The sequence below is a fragment of the Pleurodeles waltl genome, chromosome 6 (assembly GCF_031143425.1).
Source record: "Pleurodeles waltl isolate 20211129_DDA chromosome 6, aPleWal1.hap1.20221129, whole genome shotgun sequence".
Lineage (NCBI taxonomy): Eukaryota > Metazoa > Chordata > Amphibia > Caudata > Salamandridae > Pleurodeles > Pleurodeles waltl.
This window is the reverse complement of record NC_090445.1, coordinates 740714184-740739178: the sequence shown is the minus strand read 5'-3', so window position 1 is coordinate 740739178 and position 24995 is coordinate 740714184. Positions and strand designations below refer to the sequence as shown.

The following is a 24995-nucleotide window of genomic DNA, read 5'->3' as shown; positions in this document are numbered from 1 at the left end:
GACTAGACTCTCCTGTTACCTCAGTTGAGGTTGGATTACTGTCACTCTCCTGTATGTCTTCCGCTTCGTCTCTCACATGAGTGTTTGAACCACTCTCTCTGTTTCTCCTGTTCCCCTCTCCAATTCTAGAGTTGGTCTGGAAGTTGCTGGTACTCTCAACAACCCTTCCCATTGTCCAAAGGACATTATACTTTCCGAGTATGGCTTGCGTGGATCCAATTCGAAAGTCAAGCGCACTTCAGAGCTGTAGTAGTAACCAGCACTACTTGGTAAGGGCCTTCCTACCGAGGCTCAAAGCAAGTCTTCCTCACGTATTTTCTTATCACAACCCAGTCTCCTGCTCTCAGGGTGTGGATTTGATTTTGAGATGGCTACAGTGTGGTGGCTTCCACCTGATGAGAGAAAGAGCGAACCACATCAGCCAGGCCTTTGCAGTAGTCCGACACCATATCATCTGTTATGTTCACAAGAGCATTTGCAGGAACCACTGGCGATCTCATTACTCTGCCCATGAGGATTTCATGCGGCGACAGTCCAGTTTTTCTGTCGGTGTGTTTCTCATACTCATCAGAACTAATGGCACTAAGTCTGGCCATTTCAGGTTTGTGGACACACACGTTTTCACCATTCTTGACTTCAAGGTACCATTCATCTGCTCAACAAGTCCTGAGGCTTCAGGGCGGTAGCTACAATGCAACTTCTGCTCAATGTTTAAAGTTGAACATAGCAATTTGATTACTTTATTGCTGAAGTGACTTGCCCTATCTGATTCTAAAGAGACCGGAAAACCAAAACGAGGTATCAGTTCTCTAACCAGTAACTTCTCTACTGTGAGGTTGTCATTTCTTCATGTTGGGTAAGCCTCAATCTAGTGACTAAAGATACAAACAATCACCAGCACATATCTCAATCCTCCACACACAGGCATCTCAATAAAATCCATCTGCATTCTGCTAAATGGACTTCCCGCTCTTCCAATATGGCTCATGTTGACCGCAGTCTCTTTACCGACTTTCATCTGTTGACAGATGATGCAATGATGGCAAATTGCTTTGGCAACCTGTCTAAATTTTGGATTGAACCACAACTGCTTAAAGGTACGAATCATGGCATCCCTTCCAACATGTGCTTGACCATGATAATATCTAGCCATTTGAGCCAACAAATTGTTTGGCAAGACACATTTTAAATTTAGCTAATTTTTCTATTCTTCCCTGACAACATTCTCCTGAAGTGTTTTTAGTTCTTCCAATGTGTGAATTACATGTAAAGCATAACTGGTACAATTTTCTTCTTCCGATAACAATTCCCACTTGTCTTTGAACGATATACAGTTGAATGTGCAAAATGTTGCAACTTGATCCGCTTATCTATTTCCAATTGACACAAACTCTTGAGATTTCAGGTGTGCACTGCACTTTACCACAGAAATAATTTCAGGCAGGTGTATGGCTTGTAAAAAGTCATGGATTCTTTCACCATTTCTAACTGGAGAACCAGAGGAGGTCAGGAAACCTCTCTGTGACCACAGCTCGTCAAAGTCATGGACTGTTTCAAATCCGTATTGGCTATTGGTATAAATGGTAACTTTAAGCTGTGCAGAAACATGGCATGCTGTCGTAAGGGCTACCAACTCAGCCACTTGTGCCGAATACACTCCTCGAAGCCAGGACGCTTCGAGTAGACCAGAAATGATGCACACAGCATGTCCTGCTCTCACTGTTCCCATGTTATCTCTTATACAGGAACCACCAACAAAAATAATTTGGTGATTTTCTTCCACTCAGGTATCTTTAATGTCAGGTCTTGGTTTTGTGTACAAATCAGTTACCTCCAGAGAGTCATGTTAAACTTCTTTCAATTTGTCAACTTTAATATTTTCCTTTAGAAGCAAAGTTGCTTCGTTAAGCACTGTACACCTTTTCAATGTTACATTGGGGGAACCCAGGATGACAGTATACTGAGTCAACCTGGCGTTCGTCAGGTGCTGTGTCTTGGTTCGGGTAAGCAAAACTTCTATGGAGTGAAGGACCATAACAGTTAAAGGATGTCCCATGACAATGCTCTCACTCTGAGTGAGGCTCAGTCGAACAACAGCAACAGTACACAGACAGCCTGTTAAAACTGCTGCAACTTGGTCCATAGTAGCTGAACAATATGCTACTGGTCGGTTTACACCACCATGGACTTGTGTCAAAACAGACAAAGAACATGCATCACGCTCATGACAAAACAACATGAAGGGTTTTGTGTAGTCAGGCATACCTAAAGCCCGGGCTTTGCACACACTCTCTCAATTCAGTAAAGGCTTTCATACACACCTGATCTAACACTAAGGGATAAGCAACTTCTTTGCGAGTCAGCTTCTGCAATGGCTTTGAAATGATGGAAAAGTTGGGAATCCACTAGCCACAATAACTCGCTATTCCCAGAAACATTCTAACATCTCTCTGTGAAGCGGAGGGATTTATCTGCAATATGGCTGTAACCCTTTCTCTGGAAATCCTTCTAACTCCCTTCTCTATTTGGTCTCCCAAGTATTTCACTTCTTTCTGACAGTACTGTAATTTTGCTGGGGATACTTTATGTCCATTCTTCTTTAAGTGATTCAATAAGGCAGTAATATCATACTTGCATGCCTCTTTTGTCTTTGATGCAACCAGTAAATCATCAATGTACTGGACTAATGTCGATTAGAAAGGCATTTACAATGACTCCAGATTATTTTTCAGGATCTGGTTGAAAATGGAAAGTGACTCTGAAAATCCTTGAGGAATTCTGCACCAACAGTAGACTCGATCCAAAAATTGTGAAACAGAAAAGAAATTGACTATCCTCATGAAGAGGTACAGAAAAGAATGCTTGCGAAAGGTCCACTACGGTGAACCTATCACCATCACATGGGATCTGAAACAATATCACTGATGGATCTGGCACTACTGGACAACATGTAATCACAGTATAATTTATTTTCCTCAAATCCTGAACAATCCGAAACTTCCCACATGACTTTCGCAAACCCATTATCGGTGAACTACATGGGTTGCTCAGCACTTCTTTAAAAAAAATACTTGTTTTACGAATTCTGCATCTATGGGAGCAATCCCCTAAGCTGTGTCCCTTGTCATGTGGTATTGGGTTATCTGGGGAAAAATCACATTGGGCTTGAATGGGACCTTAACTGGCTCAACTCCTTTGATTAGGCCAATGTCTTTTCCTGTAAAATCCCTCACTTTCATTTTAACTGTTCCCTGTAAGTCAGAAGGAAGCTCTCTCACTGTAAAGACTGGAAAGAAACTGATCAAAGGGTACTCCTCATTGACTGTGTCACAATCTGTTTCTGCAGGCAGATCATCTTCATCATCACTGTTTGTCTGGATGGCAATTCCATCCTTTGAGCAAGTAATCAGACATCTTGTTTTGCACAGCAAGTCTCTCCCTAATAAGGATACTAGACTTGAATCACAAACTACAAATTTATGTAACCCTTTAAGATTGCCAATTTTAACCTGAACTGGTTCTGTGAAATACTGATTGGCAACTCCTACAATCTGCACTGTCTTCCCTGAAAGTGGTAATTTTGGAACTTCTGCAGCTCTCATTGTAAAGCGTGTAGCTCCTGTGTCAACTAAAAATGATACTTTGTGACCCATGACTTTTCCCTTCACACATGGACCCTTCTGATCTACTTATAATGAAGCTGCTAACAAGCATTCTTCCTGATCTGAACTTTCACTCACCCAATCATCATTCACTTCATCCTCACTTTGTACTGGGAATTGGTGTATTGTGTTATTATTCTGGTTAAACCTTTGACTCGTGACCTGCTGAGGAAGCTTCACCTGCTGCTGCTCCATTGGCGCTTGAGGTATTTGAATTTGTTGCCTAGTTCCTATTTGCGCTTGAGGTTGCATTTGCTGTGACTGGGGCACCTGCAAACGTGGCACTTGCACTTGTTGCATGGGCTGAAAACTCTGCATCGGGTTCACATTATTTTGGAAATTCAGATTTGAGCTCTCATTCTTGATCCTCTCATATTTGGGAAATAATTGATTTTGTTTGTTCCTGACTCAACATCGCACACTCCAGTTTCCAATGTCCGAGGCTTCTACAAACGTGAGATGGTAACATTCTCTGTATTCAAATCAGGACCACAGTTCACATTTCCACTTCCACTCTACCTCTGCCTTTCGCTTGGTTCTGCAATCACATGTTTCCTAGCTGCTGCTGTGGAAAAATTCCCTGCATTCCTGTTTGTGCCGCTTTAATCTGGATCCCCATCAACTTCTTTTTCAACTCTTTCTGCTTCAACTCAATCTCATCGCTACAGTACTTGGCATACTGCAATACCTCATTAATCGGCTTTGCTTGCCAATATATCAAATTACTCTTAATCATCTGGCTAATTTCAGATCTCAGTCCTTCAACAAATCTGAACATAAAATGAATCATATCTTTCGGCTCAATTGTTTCTGTCCCACTGAAATGTTTGAATGCCTGCAACAGTCTCTCATAGTATGTATGTATTGACTCCTTTCCTTTCCTTCCTGAGCTGTCCTGTCTATTCTCTGCCAATCAATGTTCTTTGGTGAAATTCTCCATCTTGTTGGCCAATCTACACTCCTTTTGCACTCAACCCATAAGTCTGCTGGAAACACTATTTCTAAAAGGGTGTTTAAATCTTCCCACAGGCACTTTGCGAGTTTCACAAACCTGTCTGTTTGCTGATACCACTCCACTGGTTTCTCTCTCAACCTGGGGTAATCATTTATAAATGACAATATGTCACTCGTGCTTCAACGGACATGGACAAAATTCCCTTACAGAATTTCTCTCATTGGTAATATTTTCACTAGGTCTTCAGCCTGCTGCACATTCGCAGTAAGATTCCCAGAATCCTTTTTCCTCTTGTCTCTTTTCTTCACCCATCTGACTTCCCACTTGTCTAATGCTCTCCATGTTTGTATGTTCTGTATTAATTCCCTAATGTGAATTTTCATTCCCAGTGAAGTTGCATGTTCTAAAAGTCTTTTGAGTCAAACTCTAACCTGTAACTCCTCTTTAAGTGCTTTGTTTTCTCAATTTCTATGCCAGATTTTGCACAAGTAACCCAACTTGTCTTCTCTGTATTAGTCAATTCTGTCTAACCCCATTGTTCCTTCCATCAAGTCTTCTGCTTCTAATCTAAGCCTGGTCAAATGAGGGCACTCCCTCCACTAGAATCAGCTTGGGTGCTACTCAGCTTCTCTAACCATTCAGTTAACTGATGAGCTGTCAAGCCGTGTAATGAAATGTTATTATTACTCACACCTGAGTCTCGGGGTTTCTGGTGTCACCATGCTTGGATTGGGACATGTCTCGAATCTCCCCTGACTATTTAGCAGAGTCCTAAACGAACCCAAAGCAATTAACGGACCTGTTCCATGATATGTCGGTCTCATGGTAGTAATCATTCTTGCGTTTTTATTAACCCTCTCCCCTTCTACGCTCAGATTTAGGGTTTTCTGCTCATTGGTCCTGTTATTTCCCTGGGTGAACAATTGTGTGATTGGACCTGTGGTAACTGGTACGGACACTGCATCTGGACCGGATCTGACATTTGACTCTCTTGGGTACATTACTCCTGATTTCTGACTTATCAATGCAGACATTTCTGTTTGTGATCCTGATATGGGGGTGTATCTCAGGATGGTCTGTGCTTGCATTGGGGGCATCAAATTCAGTGTGGACTCTATCTGGATCAAAGTTGGTTTCTGATAAACTTGTCCTGTTGGCACTACTAAGCTTGTTGCATTATCTACAACTGGCACATCTGGGTAAATAAAGGGTATGTCAAACTGCAGCATATGCCTTTGAATCGCAGAAGTATTCGGAACACTATGACTAACGTGTATCTGGCTCTGTGTAGGTTCAATTGGTATCAGGGCTGTAGGGTCTACGCTAGTATTTGGACCTTTCTCATGTGCTGTATATGGTGGGGGATGATTTCTACGTAACTGTAAAATGAACTCGCCATTGTCTGAGTTTTCCTCATAGGCTAAGGACTTTCTAGACTCTGTCGATCTCTGCTTTTTGTCCTCAGAAGGATATGAATCCCTCTTCTTTGTATTCTTTCTGGCTTTGTTCCCATTCTCTTGGGTAATTGCATGAAACAGCTTAATTCCCTGTAAAGTTTCAGTTCTCCAAAATTTCTGAACGCTATCCCATCGCCTCAGCTAAAGGTTCCTTAACTTTCCTCATTCTCCTATCAAACTTCAATTGCTGTTGCGGTCTAGCTACTAACTCCCAAATAGCTAATGCTTCGAACTGTGCTGGTTTCAGAGGAGGTTTCAAGTCATACAGTACTCTTCTCAAAATCACTAAAATCCTCAAATTAAATGTTCCATGGGCACGGAATGCTAAGCTCCCGTCTTTCTCCGTTTCTTTGCACCATTGTTTCAGCCAAAGACACGGCACATCACCTTGTTCTTCAAATACAATATAGGCGGGTGTACCTTCTGGCGGTGTAATTTCTCTTATTCTATTTGGAACAAACATATCTCCCCTTAGGGCACTCTTTAAAGCTTTGAAAAAATTAATTTCTGTAATTTTTACGATACTCACAATCAAATCAGGAAGTGACTTCAGTCCCAAAATCCTTTTCGTCTACCTTCTCAACCAATTACACTTCACGGTTGTCAACCAATCTGTTCGCGACTCGTCTCACTAACCAACCTATCCCAGCCTGCTCCAATGATGTTACACTCACAAGTACAGCGGCTGACAAAGTCCTTTGGTTTGCCCTCCTAAACTCAGATCCACACAAACTAAATGCAAAATATTGTGAGCACTAAATAAAACTAAATACACACATTTGCCTGTTTACTACATCTGGGTAACACAATCGCTTCAGAAACCTTACAGATTTTTCTGTGTGGCCTTATGCTGTGACAGATACTCCTTCTATCTCAGTTTCCCTGACTTGCAAGCAAAATTCGACCTACAAATTTCACTCTCAACTGATCATTGGTTCCTCCTGGTGCACATAGAACTGACCAAATCTCAGTCAAAAACCTATCACTCACTTTAGCATGCACTCTTGAGATTGTCAACCAAGCCCAATTGACCTATGAAATAGACAAATAACAACATAAACCAAGTGTCTCATACACCTTTTCAATTCTCCAGAGTCTTAGACCACGGAGAATCTGTGTACAAGAAACACGTGGACAATATTCGAGCACAAAGCGCCACACACGTGTGAAGTTTGACGACTTCCCTACTCTCACACTTCGGAGTAGGCAAACTCCTTAAACAACTTCATCTGGAGTACGCAGACTCCCTAAACCCTCACAAACATCACGATTCTCCTGAGATTTGCTACAACTGTGAAAGTGCAAAACTTATTGCATTCACACTCTCACTAGAACGCCAAAAACATCTTCAAGCAAGCTTTGGCAAACTCCAATGTTTTAGGAAAGTCATGGTAGGTTCTTAGGTAGACATTTTCTTTTCTCTTTGTATCATCGAATCTGGAAATCTTAACCTTTACCAATTTCTTTACGGAATCTGCAAATTATATTGATCTCTTAAGGAGACTACCCATAAACCATGCAACTCATTTACCTATTTCTAAGGAGGAGAAGAACTTTATGATGGCCTCTTAAGGAGACGAACCATGCAACGGAACTTATAATGGCCTCTTAAGGAGACAAACCATGCAACTGACTTTATGATGGCCTCTTAAGGAGACAAATCATCCTACTCTGCTAACATTTCTGTTAGTGCGTCAGTCCTTATTTGGTCTTTTATTGTTTAATTTATAAGGGGATGCATTAGAGGCTTCGATAGACCTTTTGACTACGCTTAGAGTGATTCCACCATATGTCCTTATTCAATGCAAATATAACATCATAATAAAAAAAATCAACAAATATATCTCTGGATTCAATGATTGTCACGCACTATGACCTATGTTCCCTTTAGGCTGAGTGTGTGTGCGCACGCGCAACCTTGCCTTTCCCGGCGCCCAGACTGTCTCTGGGAGCGCCTTGGCCACTTCCAAGACCAAAAGATATAGGCCCTCATTCTGACCTTGGCGGGCGGCGGAGGCCGCCCGCCAAAGTCCCGCCGTCAGGTTACCGTTCCGCGGTCGAAAGACCGCGGCGGTAATTCTGACTTTCCCGCTGGGCTGGCGGGCGGTCGCCTTCAGACCGCCAGCCAGCCCAGCGGGAAAGAGGCTTCCACGATGAAGCCGGCTCAGAATCGAGCCGGCGGAGTGGAAGCTGTGCGACGGGTGCAGTTGCACCCGTCGCGTATTTCACTGTCTGCGCAGCAGACAGTGAAATACATGTAGGGGCCCTCTTACGGGGGCCCCTGCAATGCCCATGCCAGTGGCATGGGCACTGCAGGGGCCCCCAGGGGCCCCGCGACCCCCCCTACCGCCATCCGGATCTCGGCGGTCCGACCGGTAGGGGGGGTCGGAATCCCCCGCGGCGGTGCAGCAAGCTGCGCCGCCGCGGAGGATTCAATGGGGCCGCGGTACACTGGCGGGACCCCGCCAGTGGTGCCGGTCCGACCGCGGCTTTACCGCCGCGGTCGGAATCCCCATTGGAGCACCGCCGGCCTGTCGGCGGTGCTCCCGCGGTCCTCCGCCCTGGCGGTCAAAGACCGCCAGGGTCAGAATGACCACCATAATAACAAAAAGACATTTCGACAACGTGCAGCTGGTTTGAAAAATCCTCTTTTGTGTGTGGCAGGCTGTACTGCACAAGGTCAAGGACACACACCAAAGACAAAGAGGCTTCTCCTTCCTTTAATTCAAGAATGGAGCATTTCAGGAGGACGATTCGGGGCAGTGTGAAACAAACACCTTGAACTTGATTATATTGCTTAAATACTTTTTTTTAACCGAGCATCTTTTTCATTCATTATCATATCAGAGGTCCTTCAAATACGTGAGGTCAAGATGCCTATGAAGCAGGGCCAGTTTTACGGGTTAGCTATGTGTTCAACAATTTTCAGGCAAAAGTAAAAATGTCAAGGTAACTCTGGTGATTCATGTACCTGCTGGAGAGAGATGGAGTTTTGTCTGTTGGTAGTTTTGACTCCTCTATGGTAGCGCCGTGGGTTAATGTGCCTGCTGCAAAGAATTGCATCATGCAAACAGAACTGTATTTATATGGATAGCTCAGTGAGTTACTGCTTTTGTTACAGAGATTCTTTTTACTTGCAAGTCATAAGTTACAATCTAAATATAACACAGTGACCTATGAATTATCAAAGCTATTTGCAAACTGCATGTCTAGGTTAAAACTGTTTTTTCCCCAGTTTTTCATTATTCTATTCTTGCTAAAAAAGGGTTTTAAGTGGAAATTGGCTTTTATTAATAAAGCTAACCCAAACTACTGGGGCCAATTCCCCTCCACTGGTACGTTTTACATCCTGAGCTTGTGCTTCTCCAGACCAAACACACTTAAAATATCCTGCCTACTAGTATGGATGACATGTGATTCCCACACCTTTTAATCCTCATTGTCGTATGTAACATTTTCTGTAGACTGATTTACACACGTATGATTCATTGTCTCTATATTATGTGTGTGTGTGACGTAAAGTGCTCTAACATTCTACACTGGTGTGAGTAGTGCTATACAGCAAATGAAGGTGTGTGAGAGAGGGGCATTCAAGAAATGAAGGATACTGTTGGAGGGTGGGAGGTCATGGGGGAGTCACCAAAAAAGATTGTCACACGTGCGCCATCGCTATGGAAATAGTGTGATGATCATCGTGGAAACATACCATATATACCATAAGCTCAATGTTTGATAATGCTGCATTTTAGAGATTTGTACTTTTCTCATTTCCGTTAAGACAGTTGGCACTTTTTCTTTTTTTTTGTAAACAAAATGTAAACAATTTGCAAAGGGTTTAATAGTGCCCCATCAATTGATGTGTGAATTCATAGTTTGAATATATGATTTTTTAAACAAAATATATAACGTTTTTTTTATTTAAAATTAAAAAACTGTTTTTATCTTAATGTAGAATTATTAGTTCTTGGCATTGATCTGGGCCAGGCTCTGCACATTTGCCAACAGCCACAGCTAGAGCTGGAAGAGCACAGCTCCAAGATCTGTTTGTGCTGTGTGCCTCTTGAGAAGGGGCTGGGAGGTGTGATCAGTCAAGGCTAAAAAATTAGGGTTTTGCCTGAAAAACGAATCATGTTTCCCAAACAAGTCTCCCAGAAGAACAGGAGTCTAGTCCAAGTGAGTCTAAAACTCCAGATTCCTGCCCTACTCCTACTTTTAGCGCTGATATCACTGAAGTTCAAATAAAGACAGCTGGCAGGACTTAAGGGCACAAGGCAGTATTTGAGTAGGTCTGATAAGGCAGGCCCTGCTTAGAGCATCTCAGTTATGTCTAATCCAATGCTGAGGCTTTGGTCGCAGCCTCTCTCCTGAGGGTGCCCTTTACTCAGCCACCCCACCTCACCCTGTTACCTCTTTTCTCCCATTGCCAGCAGCATCTCACTCATGCACTATCTTCCCTCCACTCCTCGGATTCCATTATACGTAAGGGCATCAAAGAGGGGGCAGGGTGAGGACAGCACATGTGTGTGGTCTTGGGAAGCGTTTCAGTGTCTTGTGGCAGCACCAGACCTGTAGAGGGCAGGTTAGGGAGAGCTCTGTTCTTGCAATAGTGAGCCGAATTAAGGAGAATTTTGGCCTTGGGATGTAAGGTAAGCCTTTCATCTGAGGTCAATAGAATGAGCACCAAAAATTTGGGTAACAGTTCCTCAAGGTATAACGTTTGGTTGTACGCTTCTGTGCCAATAAGAGTGAGTAGCCAGGCATACAATAATCTTTACCCATATGAAACAGAGTTCCAAGAATCAGTCTGCTCTCACTAGAGGGCAGGAGTCAGCACTGGAGGTAGAGTTTGGAAGGCTGAGGCTCAGAAAGGGGCATGTCAGCACAGGGGCAGGGGTTTGAAGGACTTGTAGACTGGCTTGCAAGGATCGCAGAGAAGAAGCATGTCAGTACTGTGGAGAACTCAGAGTGAATGGGGACGTCAACACTGGGCTCTGGAGGGCTCAGTGAAGGAACCTTAGCGCACATGGATAGAGTTAGAGCTCTGTGAAGAGGGGAGACTCAGCACATGGGTCCTGAAGGCAGACTGTACTCCTACACACCGCTCTTCAAGTGTTCCATCTGGTGAAATGCAGGGCATGCATGTGCGCACAGTGAGTTTTAATTGGATAAAGGGGCTTTCTGAGGCCTGGCACAAGCTGAGGTTACCCCCAGATGCATTGTGGCCAATGGGAGACGGCTTGCAACCCAGGCCCCATATACCTATAATGGTTGAAAGCCGGCAACCTGAGGTAAGGAGGTGCAAGAGTTTGGGTCATGTCGCATAATAGCCAAAGGCTACTCAGAATGGGGGAGGTCATAAGCGATGAGGGTTCTCATCGAGTGCACAGGTCAAACATTAATTCACCGGGTTTGAGGAGGAGCTTGTCACGAGGTAGAAAAGAAATAGGACAAGGGGACAGGGTGGAAGTTGATAGATAAGATGAAAAGGCAACGGAAATGAAGAAAAGCAGAAGATTGGAATGCAGTAGTTCTGGATAGAAGGAAATTGGGAGGAGGAGTGGGCAACTATGAAGGAGTGATATTGAGGAAGGAAATAAGAAGGGGCACAGAAGGGTACAGTGAGAATGGGATATGAAGTACAGAGAATAAAGTCAGGAGAGTCCTAGCATTTGAAATGGACAAAGCATGTAGGAAAGCCAGAATAAATATAAAGATGAGCGAGTAGAGAAAGGGAGAAAAGAACAGGGACTGGAAAGAAACAAAGGTGCCAGATAGGAAAGCAGAATAATAGGAAGACAGGATTAATTAATAGCAAGATGGTGAGGGAAGAATATTTGGAGGAGAGGATGAGGGAAAGAGAAAGACCTATGGAAGTTATATAGTAAAAAGGAAGATGTGAATAAGCAAGAAATGCTGAGGAAAAGAAAGTAAGGGGTGTGAAACATAAAAAGGAGAGAAAAAGGAGGGAAAAAGGAAAAAAGAAGGATGGACAATAAAAACAAACAAAAAGTGATTGGTAACCAGAGGGGAGGCAAAAGGATTGAAAGGGACAACTAGAAGACTATCAAGGCAACACAAGCGCACTAGTTCAATAGGTTAATCTCCTAGGTAACAAAAATCATTAGTACAGTAGTTCAGTGGTTTTGCACATGATTGCTGCCTAAGAGCTGTCATCCGGGGGGTTGTTTTGTAGCTGTGTTCTTCAAATGTAACAAATTGAAAACTTGAGTAAAACAGATTTTCAAAAAAAGGAGATTGGGAGACAAAGATGACAACCAAAGAGGTCAGAGATAAGCAACAAGATGAGTAGAAGAGATGCATAGTCAAGATGTTGATTTGATAGAGAAAGGGTAGAAGGAGGGAGATGACATGGAGATTAGAGAGAGTTTGGGGAAAAGAGAATGGTAGGATGTAGACTGAAGAGAGAGGAGGCATGATGAGGGAGTAGTAGAGGAGAAAGGAATGGGAGAAAGAAAAGTGGTGAAGATAAGGTGCAAGGAGACGAGACAAAAATGTTAGAAAAAGAGAGGAACAATGTAAGGACAAGCAAGAGAGATAGGCTGGAAGCGGACAGAGATAAGAAAAGGTGCGGAGAGGAGATAAGAGATTCATGACTATAGCAAAGTGACAGGAATGGTAGGTAGAATGATTATGGTCGCAAGATTCAGTATCACCGTTGCTCAGAGGTGCAAGGAGCTTACTGCGACCCTGTAATGGATCTCTTTTAATACCAAGCCAAAGGTGAGGGAAGGTCAATTTTTTCTGGTTTAAATTAAGGCCGATGATACCTTTGCTGTGCCACTGAATTTGGTAGCTTGCAGACGGCACATACTTGCATATTAAATTGTTGCTTTCTTCAGTGCATGCCCCCTTGACTGTAGTGCACGAAGCACCTTTATTGCCGCACATAAAGGAATATAATTAGAGGGAACATTGACTATGACCCATTTGGCCATGAATAACCACACCTTTAGTAAAAGTTAAAATGTTTATTTCATTAGATTAACAATGCTAAAATCACATAAATTAGTCTCAAAACCAGGTGGTAGACATACACAAACAACACTAGTTGACCAAATCTTCTAAAGAATCTCAATTTAACTAAAGCATTCACTATCGGACATTCAAGAAACACCGTACAAATTATTAACAACTATAACTGTGCAATAGAAATGGCATAAATCTAGATTCAGCAAATGAACAACGTCAGCTCTTTTTAGTAATAATTTGTTAGTATTTTCGATGTCTCGCTAACTAACCCTCCGATTAAAATAGCATGTTTGGACTTCATGCAAAACAATTTTAGTCAAAAGTTATAGCTCTAACAAAATATTGCTTGATACATGGAAACAACTAATAAAATCTACAACCAAGACAATAGCATTTTGTTATACTTCTCCTCAAATGGATTGTCAAGCTGTGAATCATCAGTTAGACATCCATCTGGTCAGCTTCATGACAAAGGGAATGAAAAGGATGGCTCAGACACAGGGGGCTCTAAGCAATGTGAACTAATTAAGAAGCAATTTCTAAGGGACAGCATTCACTCTTAGCTATTAAGCTATAGCTAAAGTTAGAAATAAAGTCATCAGGAACTTTTCAGCTCCTCAAACAGAACCTATACGAGAAAAATCAAAATAGGAAAGGTGCGCTTCTCCTCTGTGCTGTCAGGCTAAGTTAAAATCTCCTAAAGAACTTCCCACGTTGCAATTGGTCAGAAAATTGTACGTTGACAGTCAATCCAATAAGAATTAAACCCCAAATCTAAGATATACCTAAACAGTATTTCAGACGTCGATGATTGGCTTCTCTTCTCCTGTTCCCATCGTCCAGCTCGTCAGGTAACTTTCTTGTATCCATTCGTACTCCAGTCACTGCATCCATTGTTGGTTCCTGGGAAAATTGCTCTCTCACGCATCAAACTTTACAAAGTTGCAACTGTTCCTACAAGGTATTCTAGCAAGCAGTTCTCAAGAGAAAGTTAAAGACATCTGCTAAAAGTTTGGTCAACACAGTGTGAACAATAAATGCATTAGTTTTCTGGACATACATTTTCCACGATTTTTATTCAGACATTGCAGTTTAACACGAGGTTGTGCAAACTAGGCCCAAACCTCGCTAACTGAAGGCCTACGGTTAATAAACAAATACATAACATGAAATCGTTAATATAACATCCTACTGCAAGTTTTCTCTACACATACACTTTGAATAAGAATTAATATGCATTCTCCAAAAGCATTACGTGTTCCATGGCGGCCACTCAAATTGTCACATTTTCCAAACCTCACATTATTTTCTCTATTTATCTAATTCTATGCAAATTCATAACTCATAATATATATAATTTAATTGTAATAAATGCAGCGTTCACATAAGCATACAAGAAAGAAAGAAGACAGAATGGAGGAAAGAATCAATGAGTTAAATAAGTGCCTGATTTAGATTTTGACATATGGGTTACTCCACCACAACATTGGTAAATGTGTAGTTTGTGCCTAAAGTCCTTTAAACTAATGCTGTAATGGCAGTTACAATCCAGCAGGTGGTGATGATTGTGTGCTGCTCATGAGTGAATGACAATTACAGCAACCAATGGCTGAGTGAGGAAAACCGTTTGCCCTTCTCAGTATGGATGTGTCTGCCTTTCAAGACAGCTAAAGCTGTTTATGACTAGGCTTAAATCCATAGGACAGGTACAGTGTGGGTAGCTGTAACTTGTCAGCCTTTATTGCAACATCACTTTGGGAACCAAATAGTATTTTTCGTCTATTTTCCTACCCTCGTACTCTTTCTGCCCCAGTCAAAGTGAAGTTTTGTCTAGATACTTCTAAAGTTGTTGCTAGAGATTATAGGCTAGATGTGCATTTCTTAACAGTCCGAATTGGTATTTCAGGCCATTAGGAAATGACAAATGGCCCTTTCTGATGTACAAAGGCATTTAGGGAATCGCAAATTGCGATTTCGACTCTGGAGATATCACAATTTGTGATCCCCAGAATAGGAAATCTCAAATAGGGATTACCTATTTGCAGTTCCTATTCTGATGTACAAAGTGTTTCCTAAATGTGATTTGAGCATTTAGGAAATGTAATTACCATTGACCTGAAGTCGATGGTAACCATGTGCAATTTAGAAAAAGCACCCGAAAATGCTTTTTTTAAATCGCAATAGAGCACACACATGCCCCGTGGGCATATGTGTGCTCTACATGTGCACCCCTATTTTTGGTCTGCACCAAGGGGGGCCTATTGCTCATTGCCATCCTTGGTTTTTCACTTCCCAAATAGTTATTTCCTAATAGGAAATCGCTATTTGGGAAATGCAATTCTGGCCCATTGATACAAATGCAATGGGATTCCTTATTTGCGATATCCTAATAAAGATTCCTACTTTGTACTTTGTAGGAATCGTTATTAGGAAATCGGTATCTCGGTACATAGCATTTTGCATTTCCTAAATAGCGATTTCTATGAAGCCTCTATTTAGTAAATGCAAAATTGCATTATAGTACATATCTGCATGAGATGCTGCATTTAAATCACTGTTTCTTCATTTTCTAGGGATGTCTGACTTTGTGGCTTGCAACCATCTGCGGAGCTATAAGTACTATTCTGAGAGTATCTTAAACAAGGATGGTTTAATTGGCTTCCCCAGCTCCAGCTATGACTCATTTAAATCGGTAAGAATTTATTATGAAACCATATCGTTTAGAAGAACGTTCACATATGTAATGGGCTATCTGGTGAACCCACTACAGAAAATGAACAGGAAGGCTATACAATTCAGGGAACTACCCATTATGATTTCACAGCTGAGACACAGAGATTTCAGGGGCGAGTTCTTGGTCTCTTTCTGGCTTGCTGCAGTTGCCATAGAATGCTCAGAAGGAATTCTGCCCTCCTTGGCCTGGTCATTCCTTGCATCATGGGTAGAGAGGAGATTGAGAGAGACGGCAGGGCTTTGCATGACAAGCACACACAAAAAGTTTGTGACTGCTTGCCATGTAATTTGGAGACCGCAATTTAGTGTGTCAAGTCCTGCCTTTTTTTTTTGTTTGCTTTCTTGTGTGTGATTTTTGTATGCTTTAAAGAAAAGTCTGGATTTGAGAAATGGGTTGCACCTTCCCACTGTGATAGTCTGTGCTGATGTTTGCAATGGCACTTGCCTACCCTTTGGAGCCACAGACACTTAGAAGCTTTCTTCCAAGTGGCTGCTGTTCATATGGTCCTGAGAATTTGTACCAAGCCCTTTTTATGGTAAAAATGTTGGAACAAATATTGGTGGAATAAAACTTTTGGTTTGATTGTGTCTAAACCATAGCCTCCTACTTCCACCGCAAGATTGCAGACATCCATGACAGCTTCAGCACCCAGACCCCCCGGCAACCACTAACACCACAGATTCACCTCCGACCAACCTCCTGCTCTCCTGGACCCCCATCAATGACAACGACACCATCAAAATCTTGCTCTCCATGTGACCCCTGCACTCACCACATCTACAACAAAGCAAGCTCTGTCATCGCACCCCAACTACAGAAGATCATCAACAGCTCCTTTGAGTCCGCCACCTTCCCGGAGAGCTGGAAACAAGCCGAGATCAACGCCCTCCTCAAAAAACCCAAAGCAGACCCAAAGGACCTCAAGAACTTCCGGCCTATCTCCCTGCTCCCCTTCCCAGCAAAAGTCATCGAGAAGGCTGTCAACAGACAAAAAAAACACTTCCTTGAGGAGAACTTCACCCTGGACCCTTCACAATCCGGATTCCGCAGCAACCACAGTACCGAAACCGCCATCATCGCAGCCTCAGATGACATCAGAACCATACTGGACAACGGCGTAACCGTGGCCCTCATCCTCCTGGACCTCTCGGCCACGTTCGACACCGTCTGCCACCACACCCTACGCTCATGCCTCAGCAATGCAGGAATCTGCGGCAGAGTCCTGGACTGGGTCACCTCCTTTCTCACTGGCAGAACCCAGAGAGTATGCCTCCCCCATTCCACTCGGAGGCCACCAAAATCATCTGCGTCGTACCCCAGGGCTTGTCCCTCAGCCCGACCCTCTTCAACGTCTACATGACCCTGCTCGCTAACATTGCCCGATCCCACAACCTCAACATCACCTCATGTGCCGATGACACCCAGCTGATCCTCTACCTCACCAAGGACTCCGCCAAGACCAACCTCCATGAAGGAATGAAGGCCATCAGCGAATGGATGAAGAGCAGCTGCCTCAAACTCAATTCCGACAAGATGGAGATCCTCATCTTTGGCTCCACCCCCTCTGCATAGGATGACTCCTGGTGGCCTGCCACTCTCAGAGCCGCTCCGACTCCCACCGACCACGCACGCAACCTAGGATTCATCTTGGACTCCTCACTATCCATGACCCAGCAAGTCAACGCCATCTCCTCCTCCTGCTTCAACACCCTCCGTATGCTCTGAAAGATCTACAAATGGATACCCCCTGAAACCAGAAGAATAGTCACCCAAGCCCTCGTAAGCAGCAAACTGGACAACAGCAATGCCCTCTACGTAGGAACCACGACCAAACTCCAGACGTGGCTGCAACGCATCCAGAATGCCTCCGCACTACTCATCCTGGACACTCCACGCCACTGCCACATCACAGACCACCTGAGAAACCTGCACTGGCTCCCACTCAACAAGAGAATCACCTTCAAACTCCTCAACCATGCTGACAAAGCACCGCACAACACCGGACCAGAATACCTCAACAGATGGCTCTCCTACTGCACCCCGACCCGGCATCTCTGCTCTGCCGACCTCGCCCTCGCAACCATCCCACACATTCGCAGAACTACAACCAGTGGTAGATCATTCTCGCACCTCGCCTCCAAAACGTGGAACACTCTTCCCACCCACCTGCACCAGACCAAAGACGTCCTTACCTTCAGGAAACTTCTCAAGACCTGGCTCTTCAAGCAGTAGCAGCACCTCTGCACCCTTTTGCCCTCCCCCCCCCCTCAGCGTCTTGAGACCATCACAGGTGAGTAGTGTGCTTTACAAATTCCTGATTGATTGATTACTTTGTTTCAAAATGAGTTGTTGTTCTTTTGTTGCCTTAGAGCAAGTAAATATTGTCCCACCAGCCCTGGCACTGATGTGCACTTCTTTTTAGGTGGACATGCACATTCGATCAGTCAAAAAGCAATCACTCAGAGTCAGGGTCGTTGTGAGCCCCCATCTTTAGCAGCCAAGGAGGGGGCGGGGGTTACTGATGGGCCTCTTCTGTCTGCAACTCGGCAGATAAAGACTCATCATAATGAGCGTGAAAGGTTGGTGAATATGTGAGTGAAGGTTGGCTATAAGGATGGATAAGTGTGAGTGTGAGGGTGGATGGATGAGTGAAAAGATGGAGGGATAGATGGATGAGTGAAAGGATGGCTGGCTGAGAGAAAGGGTGGATAAAGGATGATGGACGGATGAGTGAAAGGAGGGATGGACGGATGAGTGAAAATTTGAATGTAAGGATGGGTGAGTGAAAAGGGGGGTGGCTGGATGAAAGGGTGGGTGGCTAAGGAGTGAAGAGTGAATAGACGAGTAAAAGGATTGATGGATTGATGAGTGAAAGGATGGCTGGAAGGGGGGTGGATGAGTGAAAGGATGGATGGCTGAGTGAAAGGATGGATGAATGGTGAAAAGGAGGATGGATGGAGTGTAAGGTGATTGAATACAGTCAATAGGCAGATGGATGGATGCGTGAAAGGATGGATTAATGGATAGATGGATGGGTGGATGAAAGGATGGATGGATGGATGGATGGATGAATGGATGGGTTTGATGGATAGGTTTGGAGGTGGATGGGAAGGTTTCAATATGGATGGGCAGAAGGATGGATGGAAGAATGGAATGGTGAAAAACTGAAATATGGATGAAAGAAGGAATGGATGACAGAATGTATATGTGAACTGGTGAATATCAGCGTGTGGATGGAAGGATGAAAGGATGATTGGATAGATGCTTGGATGGAAGAGACAAAAGATCTGTTCTAGGGGGGTTATGATGACTCGCTTTGCTTGCATGGTGCAATGAGAGCTTTGGTTCAAAGTGAGGGGGCATTTTCATTTTCTGCCTACTCCCCGGCTCACAGTGCTAGCCAATTACTGAAGTAAGCTGACCAACTGCCCATGCCTTCAGATCTGGTGGATAGTACCACAATGTGAACGATAAATGAACAGCTCTATGGATATAGAAACATGACCCAAAGGCCGTCAGTGCATTTATTTATGCATATATTTTTTATTTATTACTTTTTAATTACGAGACTGGCCAGATCAAAAGAGCAATACGAATAAGAAAATGCACAACCTATATCTAGCATATTCTTTCATTCTCCTGCTAGGGTATTGGCTTTCCATGTCCGTCTGGAGGTTGCCCAAGGATGGGGCACTATGCTGACACTTTCAATGGTGTTACAAAATCGAGCCAAAAGTTTTATTTAAACACAGGCGATGATAAAGACTTTTCACGTAAGTGACACGTTTCTGTATTGAAAATAGTTGATTTAAAATCTGCTACGGGCCTGACTTGTTTTCATGTGCATGTATTGTCTTTGCTTTATTTTCCTATGCCTTCTTTCGTTTTGAAGACTAATTGCTATTTTATTTTGTTTTATAGCAATATTTGTTTCTTATTGTTTTACCAAATTTGTGTGCTAGTCTATGTGTAGTCTAGTACTTTTCCCCCTTTTGGTTGAGTTCCATCTGAGAATTCACCCTTGATATCCAATCTGCTCCTCCACCCCTGAGAATATGATTTTGTGAATGTTCTCCTCTTCTACATTTGCTTGCCATTACCTGAGCAGAGTCCTCACTGGTGCATTCTTCTGTGACATTTGAGATGCTGTGTACCCCTCCATGGACGTCGATCGCCAAAAAAATAACACCATAGCTCATTTGACCTGTGATTACATCACAGAAAGTGACTTCACATGACATGCAGCGTCAGTGAGATCACGAGTGCTATCATTCATCCATTAACCTTGATGACATGGCATTCCAGAAAGTGATACCAGATCCTTTTTGGTTCTCTTATTGTGCAATAATTAGCAGGCTAACCCTTAAAAACACAGTTGCAGCCACCATATAAACAACAATACAACTGTGCACTATATATCATAAAGTAGATGAAAACGTATAAACTAATTAATTCAGAGAACAACTCCGCCTCCGGGAATGGACAGAGACGATAGATAAACCCCGAGAGCAGAAGGAAAATAATACACAGCACAATGAAAAGCAATCTCGGGACTGGCACAAGTACCGACATAAAAGCAGCCACAACTGATAAAATCCAAATTACCGGCACAGGAACGCCTATACCACACCATATATATGCAAGTCACCACAGAAGCAGTAAATTACTAACCCTACACATTTAAATCGCACACTTTAAAATTCTCTGCCTCTAGTTGCCTAGGGAACTAAACTATGCATTCTTCTAAGAGCATATCAACCAGATGAAAAAAGCCTAGTTCTGTGCTATAAGCGCATGCTTTACAGTGTGTTCCATCTTTTGTTCATTGTGCTGTGTATGTTTTTTATCTGGGGTGTCAGTAATATGGCTTTCACAACTTTCAGGTAGACAGTGACTTCAGCACTCCAACTAGATATTACACTTTTTACCCCGAACATACTCAAATAGTAGTGCAAGATCAAGGGTTCCAAAAACCAGTGTTTGTTGCCCCATGCCTGCTGGTGGCCAGGGCTTAGAAGCAACCATACGAAAGGCGTTATCAATCAGTTAGGGATAGCAAGTGTTAGCGCATCTGACCTTATTCTGTTTCTTATCGTTAGATTATGAGGGGACGCGTTAGAGGTTCGATGGACCTTTTGACTGCGCTTAGAGTAGTTCCCACCATAAGACTCAGTTCCCATACCAATCTATACCAATACCAATCAATAACATCAATGTTCTTGGGAGTCAGTAATAACCACGCCTTTATGTAAACGTTAGAAGGTTTATTTCCCTATATTAACAATGCTAATATCACGTAACTTAGTCTGAAAATCAAGTGGTAACCATACATAAACAATACTGGTTGACCAAATCTTCTAAAGAATCTCAATTGAATCAAAGCTTGGATCACTACATTTTCTATAGTTACAGTACAAATTAATAGCAAGAATAACTGTGCAATAGAAATGGCATACATTTAGATTTAGCAAAGAAAATACATCAAATGTTGTTAATATTTAGCAGGCACGAATCAGTGGGTATCCTAACTAACCTTCTGATTAGAATGGCATTTTGGGCTTCATGCATAACAATTTAGTCAACACAAATTTAGAAAAATATCTTATGGCTCTATCAAAATTAGCGGTTGGTACCTAAAAACAAAAGCAGATAGACATAGCAATCAGTAACATCATCTTATACCTTGCCTCAGTATGGTTCAGCAAGCTGCGACTGTCTTCGCCAATTGGACATCTGTTTGGTCAGCAAGACATCGGAATTCAGAATTAAAGTTCAAGATAGAAATGTCTCTTCATGCAGTTCAGAAAGAATAACGGCTAATGGCGCATCTCCTCTCGGGACGGTTTAGAGAAAATGCATCTCTCTCTCCTCTCGGTGCAGTCTGGCTAAGTTAGATTCCCTAAAACTACTTCCCACATTGCGATTGGTGAAAGAATCGTACGTTTACGTTTAGTCCAATGAAAGTAGAACCTCAAATCTAAGAATTTACTAAACCGTCGTTCACATGTCGATAATTTGCTCCTCTTCTACTGTGCGCATCGTTGGGCTCGTCAGGTAACAAATTTATATCCGTTTATAATCCAGTCAGTGCACCCATTGTTAGTTCCTAGGAACATCGCCTTTACACACACTGAGTTTTACAAAGTATCAGTAGCTAGCACAACATGTTCCAGCAAGCAGTTCTCATGGGAAACAATTTTAGCTACTAACATTCGGTCAATGCAATGGAAAATTACAATTGAATTCTCTAAGCAGACATTTTATGATTCGTCCAATCAATGCAACTTGACATGAGGCCGTGCAACTAGGACCAAGTCCTCGCCAAATTAAGGCCTACGATCAATAAAGCAAATACATAATACATGACCTTTAATATGACATGCTACTACATTAATCCAAACATGAGAACGGCATTCTACATTAATAAGCTGTTAATAAGTACACTTCGTGATTATTGCTTATCACTCAAGTAGGCACATTTTCAAACTCGTATTAGTTTTCTATATTAACTCATTCTCTATGCAGATTTAACATTCAGAATACATGAATATTCATTAGTAAAATTTCAGTGTTAACACAACTACTACCCCTTTCAATCCTCAAATAATGCCCATGAATTTGGCTCAGGGAGTCTCATCAACTGTGTACAATTCTAATCTTTTCAGTGGAATTCTTTGGCAGGAACATTAATAGGGCAACTTTAAAAACAAACATCTCAAGGCACCACAGAGAATCCTCTGGTGAGAACACCACCATGTTATCCAATTGCTTTAGGTATCATTAAAACAGTGTCTTTCTGTGGTTAATAAAGTTGAGCGGAAAGATGTCTGTTTCATGTTCCCTAGTGTTGCCTCGTTTAATGTGCTAAGTCAATCAAGCCTTTGTATCTTCTTTTTCTGGGTCCTTGCTATCTTCAAACCTTCATTTCAGTTGTAACTGGGATTCTAAAAAATAAACCTCAAAGTTGGGGTCCCCATGCCACCTTTATCCAAGCCTCTCTGGATTTTCTGCATTGCAATTCTTTTCCTTTCCATTCCCCTTGTCATTTTGGTCGATAGGGTGTATACATCTTTGAAGTATAATTTCTGTATTGCCATTGGTAGTGCCACAAAGTAATCCAAAAGCCTAGGGAGAAATATTATTTGGAAATCCCTACCCAAACAATAGTGAGAGTGGTAGCTGGCACCAAAATGGGACTGCCTGTCTAATAACAGTCATTATTCTACTGAGGTTGCCTGTCATCAGCTTTTCATATTTGATAGACCTGTAAGCCTTAAGGTGGCCTTTCTCCAATGATTTTGCCTTGCTCCCTCCTCTTTTTCTGAATTTGTTTTTGTTGGTCTTAGAACTCTTTGCACTTTACCACTGCTAACCAGTGCTTAAGCACTTGTGCTCTATCCATAAAACATCGTAAAATTGGATTACACCTGAATGGCAAATTTTATTTACTTATAAGCCCCTAGTAAAGTAGTATACAATATACTCAAGACTGCTAAATTAAATACTACTAGTGAGCCTGCAACACTCAATGTTCCACCCACTTAATTAGCCCCTTAAAATATGTTCCAGGCCTTCCATTGCAGCCTGAATGCAGTTTTAAACTGCCATTTCGACTTGGTGATAAACCCCCTTGCCAATCCTTAATCTCCCCTTTTATCACATATAAATCACCAACTAAGCTAGGCCCTAGACAGTCCATAGGGCAGGATGTATTGTAATTAAAAGCTTGGACATCTACTTTTAATTGTCATGCCCTGGTAGGAAAAAAAAGCACAAATGTGTTTTTCACTACTGTCTGTCCTAACTCTCCCTTAGGATAACATTGGGTTAACTTACTATATTTCATAAGTGCTTCTTTTTGATTGGGAGCAAGTAGGAATGTCATGTTTTGTGCCGGGAAAATTGTAATTTAAAATCCTCTTTAATTGTAAAGTCGGATTTTAAGCCACAATTTTGAAAATGCCACTTTTTTGACCCTTGGCATTTTCCTGTCCAAACTATTTGGTGCCTGCACCCTATTCCTGAGTAACGTGACTGGGTTTAGTGGGCAGTTGGATTTTGTATATTCCTCACAGACAGTCACACAGTAGAGGAATTAGGTGTGCTTGGATGGCCCATCATTGGCAGAATGGGAGCAGAGCTAGGCACAGCACCCCTTACAAGTCAATAGGCCATGATGTGCCTTCACACAAACAACTTCACAATAGTCCATTGTGCCTGAAGAGGGTGGAGTCAGGCATCGGTAGGCAGGAAGGAAATTCCAAGTACTATTTAAAGTTCATCTTTAGAAACTTCTCCTACTTCAAAGAAGGCACCAAGTATACAAAAAGGACCCTGAGACCTACTCCTCATTTCACTATCGGGACCTGCTGAATGACTCTTAAAGGACTGCCTGCTGCTGTGGCCTGCTGTGTACTTCAAAAGACTGCTTTGCTGCCTGAAGCCTGCCCTGAGCCCCTGGAGGTCTGTCCTGCTGCTATACCGTGCACTTCTTGAAACAAGGACCTACAGAATCACCCCAAGGGCTAGTTGGCAGGCCTCCTGATGAAAGCCAAAGGGACAGGAAAAGATCCAACCATCTTAAACCTGCACCTGGACCCAGCTTGAGTAAAAGTCCTACCCCTACAAGGTGTGCCCATTCAGTCCTGGACCCTTGGAAATGGTGTTTAATGAGCCCAGATAACCAAAAACAAAACCTGGGGCTTAGAAAGCCTTTAGGAAATAAGTGCTCAGAGAACCAAGAGGAGACCTGGACCTAAGGTGCATCACAGTCAGCCTGCCTTTGCAGCAGCTCCTGCTGCATTCTTCTTTCTCCGCAGCAGCAAATGCTGTACAGTGGCTCATCTCAAAAGGGTTATCCTGCCTCCTGGAGCCCACATCGGCTACGGCCTACAACTTTAGCCCACTGGAGAGTTCTGATTTTCAAAGAAGAGAATAAGTTTGAATGTAGAAGTCTTCTTTGCAACTTCGTCCAGGCACTCCCAAGCGATGATGCCTCCTCCTCGGTCATTGTCTGCAGCCTTGCCCAGCTGCACTTTATCTTCTCAGACATTTTTCCTCAAAAATTCTAAGTGCTAAGGTAAATGCAAACCGGGCACAATCCAATTCTTATACCCGACCCGCGCTCCATTGTGGTTGGACGTAACTTTCAACTTTGGCCCATTGGCACTTTGATATTTTAGTCAATATTGTTCACC

The 24995-nt window shown here is 42.8% G+C and overlaps 1 protein-coding gene across 1 annotated transcript in view; it reads left to right on the top strand.

Moving 5' to 3' along the window:
• LOC138301693 (pancreatic triacylglycerol lipase-like) overlaps positions 1-24995 on the top strand; it is a 496425-nt gene that overhangs the window by 431207 nt on the left and 40223 nt on the right. Inside the window, exons 8-9 of the mRNA XM_069242210.1 lie at positions 15638-15756; positions 19445-19571. Coding sequence (XP_069098311.1) covers positions 15638-15756; positions 19445-19571 — 246 coding nt within the window. The remainder of the gene's footprint in view (positions 1-15637; positions 15757-19444; positions 19572-24995) is intronic.